The sequence below is a fragment of the Cynara cardunculus genome, unplaced genomic scaffold (assembly GCF_001531365.2).
Source record: "Cynara cardunculus var. scolymus isolate 2C unplaced genomic scaffold, CcrdV1 Un_Scaffold_196, whole genome shotgun sequence".
NCBI lineage: Eukaryota > Viridiplantae > Streptophyta > Magnoliopsida > Asterales > Asteraceae > Cynara > Cynara cardunculus.
The window spans coordinates 47,063-66,185 of NW_020200567.1; the positions used below are offsets into that span (position 1 = coordinate 47,063).

Here is a 19,123-nt window from a genome sequence, read left to right on the forward strand (position 1 = left end):
CATAGAAATGCTTTCTTACGTGCATTTGTTTATGTACCGAGATGCTAATAGTGTTAGGGGATACACCTTAAAGATGCACAGTTTTAGTTTTTGTATCGTGAAGGTACCTTTATACACGAGTCAGTTCAGTTACAGCCAATGCATATAACGGCTGTTGTCCTTGTACGGGTCACATTGTCGAATCCCACACTATGTCATTCATCAATGAAATCTCCAATGTTCAATGTTCACTCTTTTTGTTGCATGAATGCAAGTTGCTCTGTATGATATACATGACAACTTTCAGTATATGATTAGTTGATTATGGTATTGAGGTACAAATTTATGTTCAGAAACTAAGTGCATGTCTTGGGTACCATGTTTTGAAAATGATATATGCTTGAGATCAAGTTTAGGGTAAACCATGAACTCGTTTAGTATAAAATTAATATGATACATATCTTACGAATATTTTAGGCAGATATCAACAATTTGTTGACATATTACATATATAACCAACATATTTTATTACATAAATGAGTTGAAATAGGCTTATTTCATTTATGAACTAATAGTACTTCAGACATGGTACAATAAATTTTCTTTTATAATCTTAAAAACACATTTAACACTGTATGGTAAAAATTTAAGGCAAGTTAATATTTGATTTATGGAAGAAACATCAATATATATATATATATATATATATATATATATACATATATGTGTATATATATATATATATAGAGAGAGAGAGAGAGAGTTTGTTTCAAATACAACCCGTCTAATTTGTATAACCAATGCAACATAATAAATTGAGATATTTATGGAAATGATGAGAGTTCATTTATTATGATTTGAATATTTATGAAAGATGAATTTGGTTCATTAATTATGATCAATACTTTATATTATGAAACAATTAAAACTTCTATGAAATCACATATTAATCAAATGAAAYGGACGGTTGAGATTGGGTTGTATTGGTTGCACAAATGTCAAGGGTTGTATAATAACCAACCTCTATATATAGGTGAGTTCTTATACAACCCCTTACATTTGTACAACCAACAAAATTCAATTTCAATCGTCCATTTAATTTAATGAATATGTAATTTCATAGAAGTTTTGATTGTTTTCTAATATAAAGTATTGATCATAATTAAATGAACTTTATTCATCTTCTATAAATATTTAAATCATAATAAATAAACTCTCATCATTTCCATAAAAATTTCAATTTTTTTGGTTGCATTGGTTGTACAAATGTGATGGGTTGCATTTGAAACAAACTCTCTCTCTCTCTCTCTCTCTCTATATATATATATATATGTATATATATATGGGCCCATTTAAGGGAGAACTAATTTGTTTGTGGTAACTGTGAGATCCAATCTCAACCACAAATCAACGGATAAGTTAGGAAATTAATAATTATGGTAGTTTGAGTTACAATTATAATTAGAGGGTTTTTTAGGTATTTTTAAAAAACTACTCTCTCTCCTCTCTCACCTCTCCGACCTCCAATCTCCGGCCTCCGTTGAACATTAATTCAACAGGTACCAAGTAATCATAAAGATACACAATGTGATACTCATTGTGATATATTGTGATACCATTGTGATACCAACTATGATACCAACTCAAACCTTAAAAACAAATATACCCAATATGATACCCATTGTAATACACAATGTGATACTTATTGTGATATACTGTGATACCGATTTCACCGGAGGCCGGAGATTGGAGGTCGGAGAGATGAAAGAGGAGATAGGAGTTTTTAAAAAAAATACCTAATATACCATCTAATTATAATTTTAACGCAAACTACCATAATTATTAATTTCCTAATTTATCCATTGATTTGTGTTTGAGATTGGACCTCACAGTTACATATCATTTATGTTATCTTTCATACTCTTAGTGAGTGCAAACCCAATCATTTTGCCTATATCAAAGGTTCAGTATCTTTTTGTCCAAATTCCATCGTTTCGAGCGGGTTTTTTTTAAATTGTTGGGTTTGAGAAAACATTTCCGGTTTCTTGATTGATTTGGAGGAAAATTTTCGAATTTTTGGTTAATGTTAATTGTATTTTTTAATATATCGAAAGCACACTTCAAAGTTTAACATGCATACCTTTCATATAAAGAGAAAATTCTAATTACAAAAATCATTTGAGTGGATACATTGTACTGCACTAAGGGGCGTTTACTAAACGCTTATCCGGTAAGTACTTACTGGACAATTTTCCTTACCGGATGAACATGACAAGGGGAAATAATCTTACCCGGTAAGAGCGATGATAAGAATAGAGAGTCTTACCCGGTAAGTGAGGGTGACGACTTTTACCCGGGTAAGCACTTACCAGGTAAATTGTTGCATAAGATATGTTTTGATGTACTACAATCTTACCCGATAAAATTATAATGTTGACTCTTAAGGGGAAGCGCTTACCGGGTAAGCATTTACGTAAATGACCCTTTATCTTAGACCTTTATAGATCGGCTCCTTTCCTCTCCCTCTCATATATATAATATAGACTTAGGATCATATGAGACCAAGAGTTTTTCGTGAGACCTGTAAGATCAATTCTCAACACTTGATTATATCTATCTGAACATTCATAATCACAAAATTGTCATGAGACTTCTCAATAATCATAAAATTGTCATCGTGCAACTTTAGACAATTAGATCATTAGCTTATAAAGTTGATCAATGAACATAAATTAGTCTTACGGGTCTCACGAAAAACCATTGATCTCATGTGAACCCAACTATATATATATATATATATACACACACACACAGAGAATGTAAACCTACCGGCTTCTTGTAATATTAGCCTTGTTTTGTTTTTGTTTCAATTATTGGTCTACGATTTTTTTTTAATAAAAGACAACAACTTTAGTACGAAACATTTATCTACTATAATTTAAACCTTATTAAAAGTGACATTTCATAACATGTTACGTACTAGAGAAATTAAAATCAATTTATTGGGTTTTCTAGTGGCCAAATGTAAATTGCAAATTACAACCACAAGGGTGGTGTCTGATTGGTTTAAGCTTTAAAAGTCAAAAGTGTATAGAGGTCCCAGATTCGAATTCAAGAAGAAATTAAAAAAAATCATCTCGTAACCATGGAGGTTCAAATACGGTGACTCCGGACTACGTCGTCCTGAAATTAATCGACTCGCATAACCGATTGAATATCCAGGTTAATAAAAAAATAATACAAATTACTCCATTCGTTGTATTTCTTTAGGGTTGTTTATTGAAAATCGTCATATTATTAACAACATATAATTTATGTGTACACATAAAATAACAAGATTTTATTAAATTTTATTCTTTTAGTTGTCAAATTTTTTGAAATATGTATTATTGGGTAAAACATATTGACAATATAGTATCTTATAAGACTAATTGGTCGTTTACCAAACGTTTATCTGGTAACTGTTTACCAATAAAAATAAATTACCTTTACTTACTTTATAATGTAACATTATCGGTCCTCAAAATGAATTGTTGGTAAACATCTTAAACCCGATAATAAATTATCGGTTTAGAGTCTTTTCCCTCATTTATTGAGTAAGATGCGTGATTCCGGTCATACCTCTTACCAGATAATTTTTTGACCCATATCATGCTCAATCGATAAGGTAAATGTTATCGTTCAACACTTGGTCAGAATTTTGTAACCTTAAGGTTTTAAAATTGTTAGAATAATTGTATATAATCTTTCAATTTATTTTATTTTTTATGGACGAATAAGTTTTAAATTTTAGCGGTTTTTAACCAAGGGTTGAGTTCATTTGAGACCAGTCTGTTTTCGTAAAATCATTTTTTTACACTTCAAACTTCATAGCAAGATGTTGTAAAGATAAAAAAAGTCGAACCTTCACAGCAAAAAAAAAAAATGTTGTTTTTCACTTTCTTTTAATTATAAAATGTTAGTTTGATCTAATATTTGTATATAAAGTCAAAGTCAAAATTAAAATAATAATTTATAAATTAAAATAATAATTCCCACCGATAAATAAATCATTGGGCTTTTAAAATAAACTTATAAGGCTTTAAAAGAGCTTTAGAAACCTGAAAGCCCAAGTCCAAATTAAATAAGCCCAATAAGATCCTAGGGTTCGTATCGTCTTTTAACCAATTTGCATAGATATTAATGATATGACAACGAGATCAGATGCTTAGAATTACGTCGTGTTTCTATATGCGTTTTTAAAATAATTTTAAATTTTAAATTGCTATAATTTATTATTTTATCTAATTACAATAATCAGTTTTTTTTTAATAACTTTATACATCATATCCAAATTTAATTATTTAATAATAAATGATTTAAAATTTCAAATAACATAATCTATATTATATTATAAATTATTTGATAAAAACTCTTAAAACTCATATTTTATACATAAAGTATTGCTTATTGATTTATATTACTTCAAAATTCAAAATTATAAATAAATTGTGTCTAAATACAACTTATTAAATTTCATATTTGATTTCATATAAGTAACTGTAAATGAATATAACTAAATACATGAAAAATTTCTCATTATAATTATAAAATATAAGATATAATTAAAATAATTATTGAGTTTTAAAAGAATACTTAATTATTATACTTATAAAAATTATATTATTAAATTAAAAACAAATTACTTAATTATTAAATTTAAATCAAATTATAATAACATTTTGAATTAAAGTAATTACGTAAAAAAATAAGAATTTTTTTTAATTTTATAATATATTCAATTTTATATTTTATTACAAAAATATTATTATTTATTTAATTACATAAATTTATTTATTATATTATAACATCGATAGAGGTCAAAAAATTAAAAATCAATATATATTTTATTATATTATACGGTTTTTTATTTTAAAATCAACTATTTAAGTTCGAATTATGTATAGTCGGTTTAAACACAAATTTAAACGTGTCCACCAGTTATATTATTAAGGGTAAATCAAAGTTTAGGTACCTATGGTTTACACAGATATACAAAAATAGTCCCTATGCTTTAATAGGTATACAAATAATCATTACATTCTATGTTTTGCTTGAAAGATGGCCCATTGCATTAACTCTGTTAAAAAAAAGGAACATCACCAAAATGATCAAAATATACCTGATATATTAACCAAATAACCATTTTTTTACGAAATTGCCAAAACGACCACATGGATCTCTCTCGGGGGGCGATCCATAACAATGGTAAAAAAGAAGGGGATCGCCCCCATGGTCATGGATCGCCCCCGGGGGAGATTCATGTGGTCGTTTTGGCAATTTCGTGAAAAAATAGTTATTTCGTTAATATATCAGGTATATTTTTATTATTTTGGTGATTTTCCCTTAAAAAACCCACCATGTAAGGGACATTATGGTCTTTTCATCCCCTCTTCTAATCTTTTCTTTGATTTTTTCTATCAAGTAAATTTCACTGTACTTAAATAACGTGTACAACCCATCAATGCACCACACACCCACCTTACAAGTCACACCCCACCTACCCCTCCTCTCATTTCCACCTTCGGTAATCCTTTTATGGGATGTGACCCCTTCTAGTCTCCTTCTCCCACCCAAATAACTGTTCCGAATTCTAAAAAAACACGACGAACATTAATTCCATAACAAATCTCAACAAAGTCCACCTAGAAAGACGACAAAACCCCACCCAATAAGAGGAGAAGACCCTTTGACAACTCCATGTTTATCCAAGACTGGATCCTTTTTGGTGCTTCATGAGTGAGACCATGGATCCAGGTTTTCTTCTTTCTTTTTCAATCATGTGAATAAACATAATTGTACAATAGATATAGATAACGAGTTATAGTTGCTGGAAAAGAAGAAAAAGAAAGGGTATCGACTGGAGATTAACAACGAGCTGATTTTTGTTCAGATAAAAAAAAACCCATTCACATAATAATAAGGTAACAACAAGAGGGGGGGGGGGGTTGGTTTTGTTGATGGAAGAAGACTACAACATGAAATGCAAGGGCATCGATAGAGTTAACTGTCGATACCAAAAATGAGGCTATGATCTCCACGACTCGAGGGTAGAAAGAGAGCAACAAAGGTGGAAGAAGGGGACACAAATGATCCGATGGCAAAACGTTGTCTTTGTTGATGTTTTTCGTTCTTTTTTCAACCGTGGCGAACATGGGAAAAAAGGGTCAGGCGTGAGTTCATCTATAAGCATCATCGTAGGTTCGTGAGAAAAAAAAACAAAACCTAACACCCCCCTAAAGTAACGACACATTGACTAACTGAGTTACTACAAGGGACCACTTTCAAAAATAAATGAAAACCATAGGGACCATTTATGTACTTGTATAAATATAAGGACAATTTTCATAGTTTAGTATAAACCACAAGGACTAAAATTATAATTTACTCTTATATTAAAGATGGATACAATTATTACAGAGAGAGAAAAAAAAGGAAAGTCTAAATAAAAAAAGGAGAGATCCGCTACACCTACCCCCACGGTAAAATTAAACATCGATCATCATTCGCCGTTGATCAATGATCCAACGGTCAGTATTCATTAGAGCTTATCCCAGAGCTATATAAATGGCAGAAAAACAAAGGTAGAAGATGAACACCACCATTTTTTCTTCAGAAATCAAAGGAGACTCTCTCTTTATCTGTAGACGATTCTCTTTGAAAGCATAGTTTAAACCTAAAATTCATCATACACTGTGTTTACAGAAGAACTGATTGCTGTTTTGAGCTTCATAATCGATTCTGTAAGTTCATCTTCTTTGTTATCATCGCAATCAGATCTGAATCTCTTCTTCTTGTTCTTTAATTCTGTGTGTTTTGTCTAATTTCTCTTTCGATTTTGCAGGTTTATGTTAACGACTCCAGATTCTCCAGATTCCTCGACATTTTGAGAAAAAACCTAACAGATTTATGTTGTTCGTTGATGAATTTGTTAAATCGAGTTCATGTTTGTGAGAATTTAAGGATTTTTGTAATCGTTGATCCAAAAATTTTGTCGGAGATTGATGGATAAAATAGAGAAGAGAGGAGTAGTAGGAGTAGGAGTAGGAGGAGGGTGTAAACAACCAGAGACCACAACAGATTTGTTTCTGAAATGGGGAAATAAAAAGAGACTCAGATGTGTGAGGATGAGAGACTCAGATGATGCTGCCGACGACCCATCCTACGCCGTTTCCGGCCGCCGTAGGATTCGCCGGAGAATCAACTCTCGCTTTGTTTCCTTTCCATCCGATAATAATAACAATAATAATAAAGCACCTTCTCATCCACCACCATGTACCCGTCTCACAAGGTATATATAACTAATTCCCGATGAACTCTACGATTAATCCAGAAAACCGAACGATTTAACTTGGAATTTTGATTTGGGTCTGTTCTTAAATTACATCGTAACAAAAAAGTTCTCTGAAACCCCTCAAATTTGATTGGGTTTTATGTTTGTTTAACGTATAATTCATTTTTTCCGAACAATTCTGGAGATCAGATGCAGATGTAATCACGGTTGAAACAAAGTTTTCCTCCAAATTATCGAAACTTTGGGATTTTCTGGAATTTAGGACAACAAATTCTCCAAGTTTTCTGAAAATCTGGTGATGATTTGATGTCAATCTACAGTATAAACAAGAATTTTCTCCAAATTTGTTGCAAATCTGATAAGGATTTGTTTTGGTTTACAGGAATTCTGAGACTGGAGTTCATCTAAGGTCGGACAACAACCGGAAATCGTCGCCGGAGAAGGAGGTGTATACGACACGAGGAGCTTCAGCGGCAGTGAGTATGGCGGAGAAACCATCGGTATCGCCGGTAGACGGCGGCGGCGGTGGTGGTGGAGGAGATCAAAAGGTCAAACATGTGTGGCCAAAACTGTTCATAACATTATCAAATAAAGAGAAAGAAGAAGATTTCATGGCAATGAAAGGTTGTAAACCTCCCCATAGACCTAAGAAAAGACCCAAAATCATTCAAAGAAGTTTGCTTGTAAGTCACCATCTCCATTTTTCCTCCATTTTTCCACACACAAAAGCACTTTCACTGTGTGTTTTTTTTTCTACAAGATCAGATACTGAAATCCTCCATAAATCTCCTCCATCTGTGTTTTTCTTCTTGGAGCAGTTGGTGAGTCCAGGTGGATGGTTGACCGATGTGTGTCAAGAGAGATATGAAGTCATAGAAAAGAAGAGTACAAAGAAGGTATGTTAATGGCGGATTTTGGGGTTTAAATTGTTACGAAACCATGTTTTCCATGACCATTTTCAAGAAAATGTTTTCCCCTAATTTTGGGCCTCTGTTTTCTTATTTCTTTCGAGATAAATGGGTCTGATTTCTAATCTGTGCTTTAATAGTTGTACCTTTGGCCATAATGTCAATGGATCATGCTGTAACGACTTGTAACTTGTGCTTTAAAAGTTTCATTGGATTAGACCCGTTTCAAGAAAATGTTCTTCTCTACGCTTGGATCTCTCTTCTTTTTTATTGGAATCACATGTAACTTGTGCTCTAGAAGTTGTACATTTGGAAAATCATTTCAAGAAAATGTTTTTTGCTTAAATATGAGTTATAAATGTGCCTGATATTTAATGGTAGAACTTTCTTGAAAATTTAACATACTTTATTTTGATTTTTATTTTAGATAACATATTTTCAAAAAATTTATTTGGTGTCTATGACGTAAAGTTTTAAACATTTAAGTATTTGGGCATCCGATTGAAGCATTAACCGAAATACCATGTTGATGTGACGATTGGTGAGATGAATACCGAGTTGAATAGCAAATAATACTGAGTTGGATACCACATCAGCATGGTAATCGGTTAATGCTTCAAACTAATTACTCGGATACTTAAATATTTAAAACTTTACATCTTATGTATCAAAATGAATCAAGTTGATGTAGTTTGTCCACACATAAATATTTGTAAATATTCTAATATCATTCATTGTGAATAGCTTCATTAACCTCTTTTAAAAATTAATTTAGGGTTTTCTAATGAATTTGTTGTAATTGTTATAAAAGCATGCATCAAAATCATGTAATTTGTGCATTAAGTGTTGTACATAATGAATGAATGGGATTTTGTTTTGACGTGTAGAGGCCAACAGGGTTGAAGTACATGGGAAGTAGCATGGATAGTGATTCAGAATGACGAATCCTCTTTTCTTGTGGACTTGTTTTGTAAATTCTTTTTTTTTTTAAATTTCATTTATCAACTTTAATGAAAATGGAAATTTCTTTTTATTTATTTTATATATTGGTCTCAAACGTCCAAAATTTATACAGGCTCACACCCAAAGTTGATTATATTTAACCTAATCTTTAATTAAATAATGTTGGGTACTTTTTGAGTAAATTACGTTTTGGTCCCTGTGGTTTATTGAAAATTGTGATTTTCGTCCCCATGGTTTAGAAATTGATGTTGTCATCATTACGGTTTGTAATTCATTACTATTTTTGTCTTTATGATTTACAATTTATTATTGTTTTGGACTCTATTTTATAATTTATTATTGTTTTGGTCCCTACTATTTTAAAGATAGAAATTAGTTCCAAGAAAATAACAACAAACTAAAAGACACAATGATGAAAGTCGTAATGTACTCTATTTTTTTATATGTTTAATGATTTTTATTAATTAAATTAAAAAATAATATAATTAACTACTTAAAAAACATCAATTTGTGAGAGTATAAGATTAAAGGATATAATATGATTGGTATGAATACGAACATTTAGGAATTGTAATGAAGTTTTAGGGGTTGTTTATCAAACATCTACCCAATAAGTGTTTACTGTAAAATTAACACTATTATTTACTTACCGGGTAAGATTTTAGTCTATCAAAACGACATTATATGCAACAATTTATTCGGTAAGCGCTTACCGTGGTAAGAGTCGTCATCCTCACTTATCGAGTAAGACTCATGGTCCTTGTCTTGCTCTTACCGGGTAAGATTCTTGGTCCTTACCATATTCATCCGGTGAGGTAACATGACTTGGTAAGTGCTTACCCGGATAAATGTTTGGTAAATGACCCCTTAGTTTAATATTTTGTATTTTAGTTTTTATTCCAACGGTATGACGTTTTTTTGTCCTTTACGATTTATCTTTATAAACTTGTTGCGATTAATTTTGTTATAAATCGGTCATTATCACTAATGTCACTTTTTAAAGCATATATAAAACGTGACTACAATTGGTAATTATGTGATTTTTCACTATTACACCGCTGACCACCACCACCACCCTCATTTCGACTATTGACCATTACCAACCACCATCACCCCTTACAACGGATCCAAACAACAAAGGCATATATAACGAATTCGTGCGAATGTATTTGAAAATTTTAAAAATACAACACTTACATTCTAAGATCAAAAATCAACAATCGATCATTCTTGCAAAAACCGTAGCTTGTTTAATCTAGGACCAAGCTTTCTGACAAATTGTCGAGACTTTTGTATTAATATATTATACTATTAAATATTTATTTTAATTATATTGTAAAATATTGTAGTTGACTAATTTTACAAGATGTACTTTTTAGTAATTTTATATACTTATCAGCTAGTTTTTATCAGACATATTTTATTAATCAGCTAGCTTATTCGCTACCAACTATTATTAGTTACCAACTAAATTATTAATTAATTTGTCAAATGTAACCTAAATATTTGTTTTAAGATAATATGTGTAAAATTAAATAATGAAATAAAGAACACCTCTTGTTTCCAAATATTAACTTTCAACCCCAATCCTTAATATAACTCGAGTAAACTACAAATTTGGTCCGGTTGATCAAAAGTCATATTTTTCGTCCTTACAGTTTTAAAATTAAAAGATGGCTATCGTGTTTACAAGAACGTCCTTAATCCTTTCTTGTAACTGTCATTAAAAAATTCCAGTATCATTTTCGTTTTTTATTTATTTTTTTGTCTTTTATTCATTCAAAAATCACAATGGCCAGAATCATATTTTTTTTTATTTTAATTCAATAAAAGACAAAAAAATCAATAAAAAGACGAAAATGCTTCTCATTTAACAAAAGTTTCAATGGCCATCACAGAGAGGGACCAAATCTGATTTTTTTTTACAAATCACGATGGTAATTTTATAATTTCAAAACTACAAATACACAATGTGCTATTTTCGACCAACAATGGGGACCAAATTTATAATTTACTCATATAACTTATAGTATTTTGTTTTAATATCCACAAACCTTTAACGTTACTAAAATAATTATTTTAAAAAAATATATATTTTTGTTAAGTAATTAAAATATTAACTAGATTTTCATGAATTCCATTTATTTTAAATTTAAATATTTATATTCATTTTGAGCCACACAAATACGTTTATTGTAGCGTGTAGCCATTATTCATGAAATGGCCAATTAGACAACATTTTTGGACTATGGAGTGTGACACTCTAGAAAACGAAATTAACGCTCCCTTTTTATAAGTATGTTGGGATAACAAATCAAAAACAACCTGTAAATCCTGAATGACTTCGGATTTGAAAACGTTAAAACTAGAGATACTGTTTTTTATGAAGCACCGGTTTATACAACGTTACCTAAAGTGAAAGGTAGTTGATGCTTTCCATGATCCTGCAACATCATCAAACAAGCACTATTAATCATACCACAAGGTTATTCGAGAACAGTACCCAAGTTACTGATAGACTTCAACCTTCTATGAAGTAAGGGGTTCAAATCTCCAAAAAATGAGGAGAGTGTTTGAGTATTTGCCGTATACAAATATTATAAAGGAAAAATAAAATCATTTATCAATCATTTCTTCATGTTAATACATAAACATCGACCAATCATATCCTGAGGCAAACCACAACGGTTCAGAATGAGGATTTATTAACTTCAATAAATGAAAATGGGAATGACTAGAAATGGAAATAAGAACAAGTTTCATTCTCTACGGTATTGTTGAGGAATGTTTCATTACCCAAGATGTGACAACGACCCGTTATTCTATTGCACCAAATCATATATCATTTATAAATTTTTGAGTAAATTACAAACTTGGTCCCCATGTTTTTGTCAAAAATAACCCTTTTCGTCCCCATAATTTCAAATTATAAGATGACCATCATAGTTTGCAAGAATGTCCGGATTTGGTCTCTCCCTTTAATGACCATTACATAATTACATTAAATGAGAGGCATTTTCGTTCTTTTATCATTTTTTTTGTTTTTTTCTCAATCAAAATCCATAGGAACCAAACCAACAATGATAAAAATCCATTTTGATCGAGTAAAAGACAAAAAAAAGTCGATAAAATGCCCAAAATTTGACAGAATATTTTCAATAGTCGTTAGGAGGGACCAAATCTGGATGTTTTTGCAAACGACAAGGGTTATCTTGTAATTTCAAAACTCTAAAGACAACAAGTGTTATTTTTGACAAACCATATGGACCAAATTTGTAGTACTCTAATTTTTATCCAATCCTTGTTACCCCCAACCAAGCCCCCCTTTAATATGAAGTCTATTTCAGATTATAAACCGGTTGGAAAACTTGTAATAAATGATATTTAACCATTTTCTGTCTGAATTTCACTTCTAAATGGTGAAAGCTTTCATCTTTGTAATATATCGCACAAAGAGAAAAGTTCAGTTGCAAACCTGATTTCTGTTGTGAACTGGAGGACAAACGAGAACACGACATGTGTGTCCATTTGTCTCTATTCATCATGAATAATGGACGTGATTTTTTACAACATTCATGATGAATATCCAGGACACGTGGCACATTCTGGTTTACTCCTGGTTCACATCGAAAGTTAGGTTTGCAACTGAACCTGCTCCTATCACACAATTCCCATGTGATAAAATCCAAGATATGCCCATAAAACATTGGCAAATTATGAATCATATAATCATGGACATATCTATTGTGTTCTTCTAGTATAGAAATACGAAAAATAGAATAACTGTTATGATAGTGCATACTCGGATCGAAAATCCACCACCGAACACCATTGTCACTATTCTTATAGATCCTAATAGTTCATATAAGAGGATGAAGATGGTACTCACAATGTTAGTTTGCAGGATCAATCGACTCGAGACTTGGCAGCTTGAAGCATTACGATTATGAGCGTTTTCACATCCCTACAGAAGTCGAGAAACAAACATAAAAGACAACAAAACTAACCCAAATCAACATGTTGAATACATTCCGATTTTTGTATCTCATGTGACTCGCGTTATCTTTATATCATTAATTCAGGTTCCAGAAAATGAGAACTTTAAATGGCATGAGAAAAATTAAGACCGTTTTGATGACTCACTTTCTTTCTTCTGCGGGTCTAGGGAATGGAATCCGAAGCTTAAATTTGCTATCTTTATAACCAGCCTACCACGAAAATGGAAAAAAAATGTTGCATTACGAAACCAAAGAAGAACATGAGGGCTGCAACCCGAAGAAGAACTTGGTATAAAAACGGCAGAGAATAAAGAGAATAGAAATTGGCATCACCTTTACATTGAAGCCAAGGCTATCAACATCCAGCATGTATGCAAAGTCCACCTATAAATTTAGTAAAATTCACAAATCTAGCACAATTAATAACGTAGTTTCTTGACCAACCCCACTTAGGGGTCGTTTACTAAATGCTTATCGATGTCAGTTATCTTACCGATTGAGCATGACAAGGACCTAGAATCTCACCCGGTAAGAGGAATAGCAAGGACCGAGAGTCTTGCTCAGTAAGAGAAAAGACTCTTTCCCGGTAAGTACTTACCAGGTTTAAGTTTTTAACGTTTAGCAAACAATCCATTTTGAAGACCGAGAATGTTACAAGATAAGCCAAGTGCAGGTGATGTTTCTTGTCGGTAAGCGCTTACCCTGCCCCTTATTTACTTATATTCCATCATCTTTTATGACTTTGTGCAAAATGGTTTATAACCGCAGACCCTGAGTAGGCCCACACTGTCCCACTCGAATTGCATTATGTGAGAGGAAAATCAAGTAGACAGTGGCCTACCAGGTGGATGGCTTTTAAGTGCAGTGCCCACAAGGAGCCTAATCACCAAAGAAATTGCAACTCCCACACTGTGGCTGCCAAATTCAAACTCTCGTATGGGCTTGCTTAAATGGACTTAGCACTTTGTTAGCAGCTTAATGAGTCTAATGGTCAGCTATACATGACTGTTTGGTAGTGGCTTAATGATATAGAAATTGGCTTATTCAGTAAGCTTCTAAGGGGAGCTTTATGCAGAAAGCCAAGTTGTTTTCAAACCTGCCCCTCTCAATTAAAAAACACACTCCTTCCATCTATGAAAAACCCTCCCAAACAAAAACCTTCCTAGTCTATACAAACATATAATCCACAAAGACAGTTATATCCATACAGGACTTAATGTAAAACCAATCAAACAACCCCTTACTCCGGTAAACCTAGAGTTGCTAAGTTCGAGTTTGAGTTTGAGTTCGATACTTGTGAAGACAACAAAAATTTCACGCAACATTGAGATTAAGAAAACATGTAGAACAAAAGTAACTCAAGATTAGGGATTACCGGAACTGATGTTGAATGCTGAACTATGAGTTTTGTATCGTTTGAATGGTCTTTATTCATGTGAGACTGCAGTGATACATAACAAGTTTGATTGATGAGAACAAATAGAGAGAAGAAAAAAAAAAGGAGAAACCCTTGCAAGGGGGGAAAATATAACAAAATGTAGACGGTAAAATGGATCAAAATGTAACAAAGTTTCAGAATTTAACTTTTTTTACCCATTTTGACCGGTATCCTAACGATCTTGATACATTTGATGACGAGATACATGTTTAAGAAAGGTTTTAAGACAAAGAGAATAACAGATTTGACATCAAGGTCATCAAATGTTACAAGATCATGGTAAAAAATAGGAAATAATTGAACTTTGTTACATCAACTAGAAAATTTTGTTCTTTGTTACTCTAAATAGGAACTAGGGCAAACTACGTTACATTTTGATTCATTTTGCCCAAATGTAGGAATTACGTTAAGACATTAACAGCGAGGTCATACCGATATAGGCTTAGAAAACTGATAGATTTGATCAACTTTTGCTTCTCTGAACTCCTCGTTGGTGAACTCTGTAGAAACCGGAAAGGAAATATGATAAAACAACATTTAACATGATTCATATTCGTGATTGGTTTAGGACTACAAATTCTAAATAGACAGACCTCCTGATCGCAACAAAGCTGTAGCAACACCAGAAACAAAGCGTACAGCTTTCGGTTGAATGCGCAGAAACCGGAAGTCATCAAAGTCAACCTTCATCATATACCCAAGTTGTTGAATCAATTAAAAAGTCAAAGAAAAGTGTAAAAAGACTAATAAATGGTGAATCATCAGTCAAAAGCAAACTTTACCCAGGATGCATCAGGATGTCTTGCCAAATATGCTTTACGAATAGCATCCCTATCCGTTTCAGAAACCTAAGAACCGATAAAAAAATATGAATGTGGCAATGATCAGTTAAAGAAAATTCATCAGCCATACCAAACCAAAAGAAACATGACTTGTTGGTACCAAGTAAGGCCATGTTTAGCAACCATACTCTACCTTATTTTTTGGGCTTATTCAAAAATCCCTTTTTGGTTAGCCATAAACTAGCTTATAAGCTACTTCAAGTGGCATTTCAATAAGCTCCATGGTTTTTTTTTCCACTTCTTTTTTCCAATTATGCCCCTTAGATTTTCCAGTTATTTTTGCAACATGTCCTTTTAGGTCATTTTACATTGTCGTGTTGCTCATCAGCCAGGTTATCAACTAGTTTGCCTACAATAAGCATAAGAAAGTTTCAAGAATTGGAAAAGGGGACAGGCTTACAGAAACAGCATCACCAAGTAGAGTTATAATCAAGTCTGTTCTATCCTCCGGATCTTTAGCTACAAGCAACGAGCATTTAGGATTAGCCAGAAGATCCTGCAAAAAATAGCAAATTTTCTATGATCATGCTGCTTCCTAAATAAACACGAAAACAAACCATGAAGACAGTTGGTAGTAACAAACATAATGGCTCTAAAATTCACATGTGTTTACAAACCTTCGTATGAACAGCCAAGTTACTGACTGCTAGTATTGGAGATCCATAGGCATCACATGCAAAATCAACCATTGATCCGGATGGATAACCCTCGTGCTTCTGCACAGTACACGAAGTTGCAACAATAACTTGATAATTAAGATGAACAATAAGCAATGAGCCAAACTAATCTTAATTTAAACATACTTTGTTAAATCATTCTTTGGCAGTAATAACATATCATCTACATATCAAAGTAAGGGGCTGTTAGTTGGTTTTATATTAAATTTTGTATGGATAAAGTTGTGTGTATGGTTAATCTGTCTGTATTAGATTGGGAAGGTTTTATCATAGATGGAAGGAACGTGTTTTTTAATCGGGAGGGCGGGTTTGGAAAAAACTTGGCTTTCTGCATAAAGCTCCCCTAGAAGCTTACTAAATAAGCCACTACCATACAGTCACGTATAGCTGACCGAATAAGCTGTGAATCCCATTAATCCCATTAATCTCATTAAGCTAGTGAGCTCATTAAGCTGCCAACGAACAGGCACTAATCACTATGTATGAAAAGCATCATGAAACATATGCTCTACTCTTTCAGTAGAGGTTAGGTATGCTACATCCCCCCCACCCAACAGACCCCACCTCCAAATGGGATAGACGGGCCTCGTTTCGTTTGGTTTATGCTCCAAAAATAAACCTAAATTTTGACTTTTACAGCCAAGTAGGTGATTTTTCGAATCCAAAGTTGCACCAAGTTCTTATCATGAAGATCAATAACTTTTCTTGTCAACAAATTCCATTTCAAGTTTTGATCCTATAACATTCAACAACAGGTGAAATCTGTTTCAAGCAAACCGAACAGCATATCCCACGCATGTTATGCATCAGCAAATGAAGATCATGAGTGATTTGCAAATAAGAAACTCCGTTCTATGAATGATCTAATCCAAACATTCTATTAGGAAATAGAAAACGAAAAGAACCTGAGAGATCGTAGAAAGTGTTCCTCGGATGCTATGATGAAGGATAGTTCTGACTTCCTCAATAGAAGGCAGTCTAGCAGCCTTTTCCTACAATAATAAAACGAAAACCTCATCAAATTCCCAACACACACTTGCAATTTGTTAGAGTTGAACACAAACGCACATACCACACACACACACTTGAAACCAGTTTATGTAACAAAAAATACCTGATGAACATTAATCAGCTCAAGGATTTCATCGGTAGCATCACCAGGTGATACACTCTAGTAAATCCAAAGGTTAAATAAGAACAACAAACCGATAAATAGGGGAAAAAATAGCAACTATCGATCATTTCTATAATTTAGCAAATTTGATCGGAAGTTGAAAAATCGGAGGAATATCGATTCACTGCAACAAATTTCATCATTCTGTAATCCAAATTTCATCAGATATGAAGAAACTGCTGAAGAGTAAGCATAAGAAATAAAAACAAAAAGTGAAAAAACAATTGAGTCACCTGAGAAGGGGTTTGGGCAGATGAAGCCATGGCAGTGGACGACGGTCGAAGGCGATTTGTGGAGAAGAGAGAAGAAGAACGGAGTCGTTGAAGGAAGCAACCACTCCGATTGCGATCATTTTGGATTAACTTTAAAGTCAATAATAATGTACCAAAATCATATTAATTATTGCGTTGAAGGAATCGATCGTCACCGTGAAGCCGATGCTGCCACCAGAATCATCTTGCAGACGCCAATTTAGAACAAAAAAAAAAAAAAAATACAAAAATAAACCAGGTTTTTTTTCTACGTGGTTTGTTAAAAATTATAGAATTCAATGATGTTTTATCAAACACTTACCGGTAAATGCTTACCGATAAAAATTAACATTATTATTTACTTACTGAGTAAGAGTTTAGTCCACAAAACGACATCGTATGCAACAATTTACCCGATAAGCGCTTACCGTGGTAAGAGTCGTCGCCCTCACTTACCGGGTAAGACTCTTGGTCATTGTCTCGCTCTTACCGGGTAAGATTTTTTATCCTTACCATATTCATCCGATAAGGTAAATTGACTTGGTGTTCACTTACCCGAGTAAGCATTTGGTAAACGGCCCCTTACTTGAGTTTCATCCATTGGAGGTGCCAATTTTGTTGATGATGAAAGGGCCGAATTTTTTAGGTGCTCGAAACTATATGATCTAAGGCAGTGGGAGCCGATGTTTTGATGAAGGAAATAGTTACAGAAAAGGTTTTAGGAGAAAATATGCATTAGTTTAAAGAAATTTTAGTTAGTTAGATTTTTTGGTTCCGGGTTTTTTAGGGAAAAGTCTTATCTCGTAAGTGAGTGTGACGAATCTTATCATGGTTAGCGCTTAGCGGATAAATTGTTGTATACAATATCTTTTTAGTTGACTAAAAGTCTTACTTGGTAAGTAAGTGATAATGTTGAATTTTGTAGACCCTTTAGTCCCTGTATTTTTTGAAATTACGATTTTTGTTCCTATTGTTTGTACATCATTGCTATTTTCACCCTTGAAGTTAATTCATACCTTTAAGTATGAGGGACTAAACTGATAATGAGTTGTAAATCATAGGGTTGAAAACAATAATAAAATTTAAGTTATAACGACCAAAATAACAGTTAATTGTAAACCATGAGGATGAAAATCATAATTTCAAAATCATAGGAACGAAAATAGTAATTTTCTACAAACCACTAGGACAAAAATGTAATTTATTCTGAAAATTTTAGGATTGTCAATTTTGTACTATTACAACCCGACCAATTGTCGTAGTTGGTACCAATTTAATTGTTTGATAGAACCGTATTAATTATATAAACTTGGTTGATAAATGGTATTAAAGGTCGTGTAACACACTAATACCATTCTGTACCAACTTATTTTTTTTATAATTATTTATTAATCAAAGTATATTCAATAATACAAACATATTTTTATTTTAAAAATTTTAATCGTCGCCAACAGAAACCCAATTTCCTCCCTAACGATTTCATCCCTATCCGATTTCATCGATTCCAAATAAGATTTAAAGTACTTTTTATTGATGCATATTACTTAAAATTCAAGATTA

The 19,123-nt window shown here is 32.5% G+C and overlaps 2 protein-coding genes across 3 annotated transcripts; one reads left to right on the forward strand and one right to left on the reverse strand.

The window, feature by feature from the left end:
• Positions 1-6,611: 6,611 nt before the first annotated feature.
• On the forward strand, positions 6,612-9,344 carry LOC112501518. Of its 2 annotated transcripts, XM_025105174.1 has the most exons (6): positions 6,612-6,761; positions 6,863-7,309; positions 7,502-7,607; positions 7,695-7,995; positions 8,131-8,208; positions 9,108-9,344. In XM_025105174.1, the coding sequence occupies exons 2-6, from the start codon at positions 7,159-7,161 to the stop codon at positions 9,159-9,161; spliced, it is 690 nt and encodes a 229-aa protein (XP_024960942.1). In that variant the 5' UTR covers positions 6,612-6,761; positions 6,863-7,158; the 3' UTR covers positions 9,162-9,344. The 2 variants fall into 2 exon arrangements, with proteins under 2 accessions (XP_024960942.1, XP_024960940.1); XM_025105172.1 differs by lacking the exon at positions 7,502-7,607 and having other exon boundaries at positions 9,108-9,307.
• Positions 9,345-11,445: 2,101 nt separating this feature from the next.
• Positions 11,446-17,681, reverse strand: LOC112501522. Its single transcript, XM_025105178.1, has 13 exons — positions 17,546-17,681; positions 17,253-17,309; positions 17,044-17,130; positions 16,079-16,177; positions 15,862-15,957; positions 15,402-15,467; positions 15,213-15,303; positions 15,052-15,119; positions 14,557-14,622; positions 13,515-13,565; positions 13,327-13,391; positions 13,073-13,147; positions 11,446-11,627 (listed from the first exon to the last, which is right to left on the reverse strand). Exons 1-12 carry the CDS (start codon positions 17,573-17,575, stop codon positions 13,090-13,092), a joined length of 834 nt encoding a protein of 277 aa, XP_024960946.1. The 5' UTR covers positions 17,576-17,681; the 3' UTR covers positions 11,446-11,627; positions 13,073-13,089.
• Positions 17,682-19,123: the final 1,442 nt, after the last annotated feature.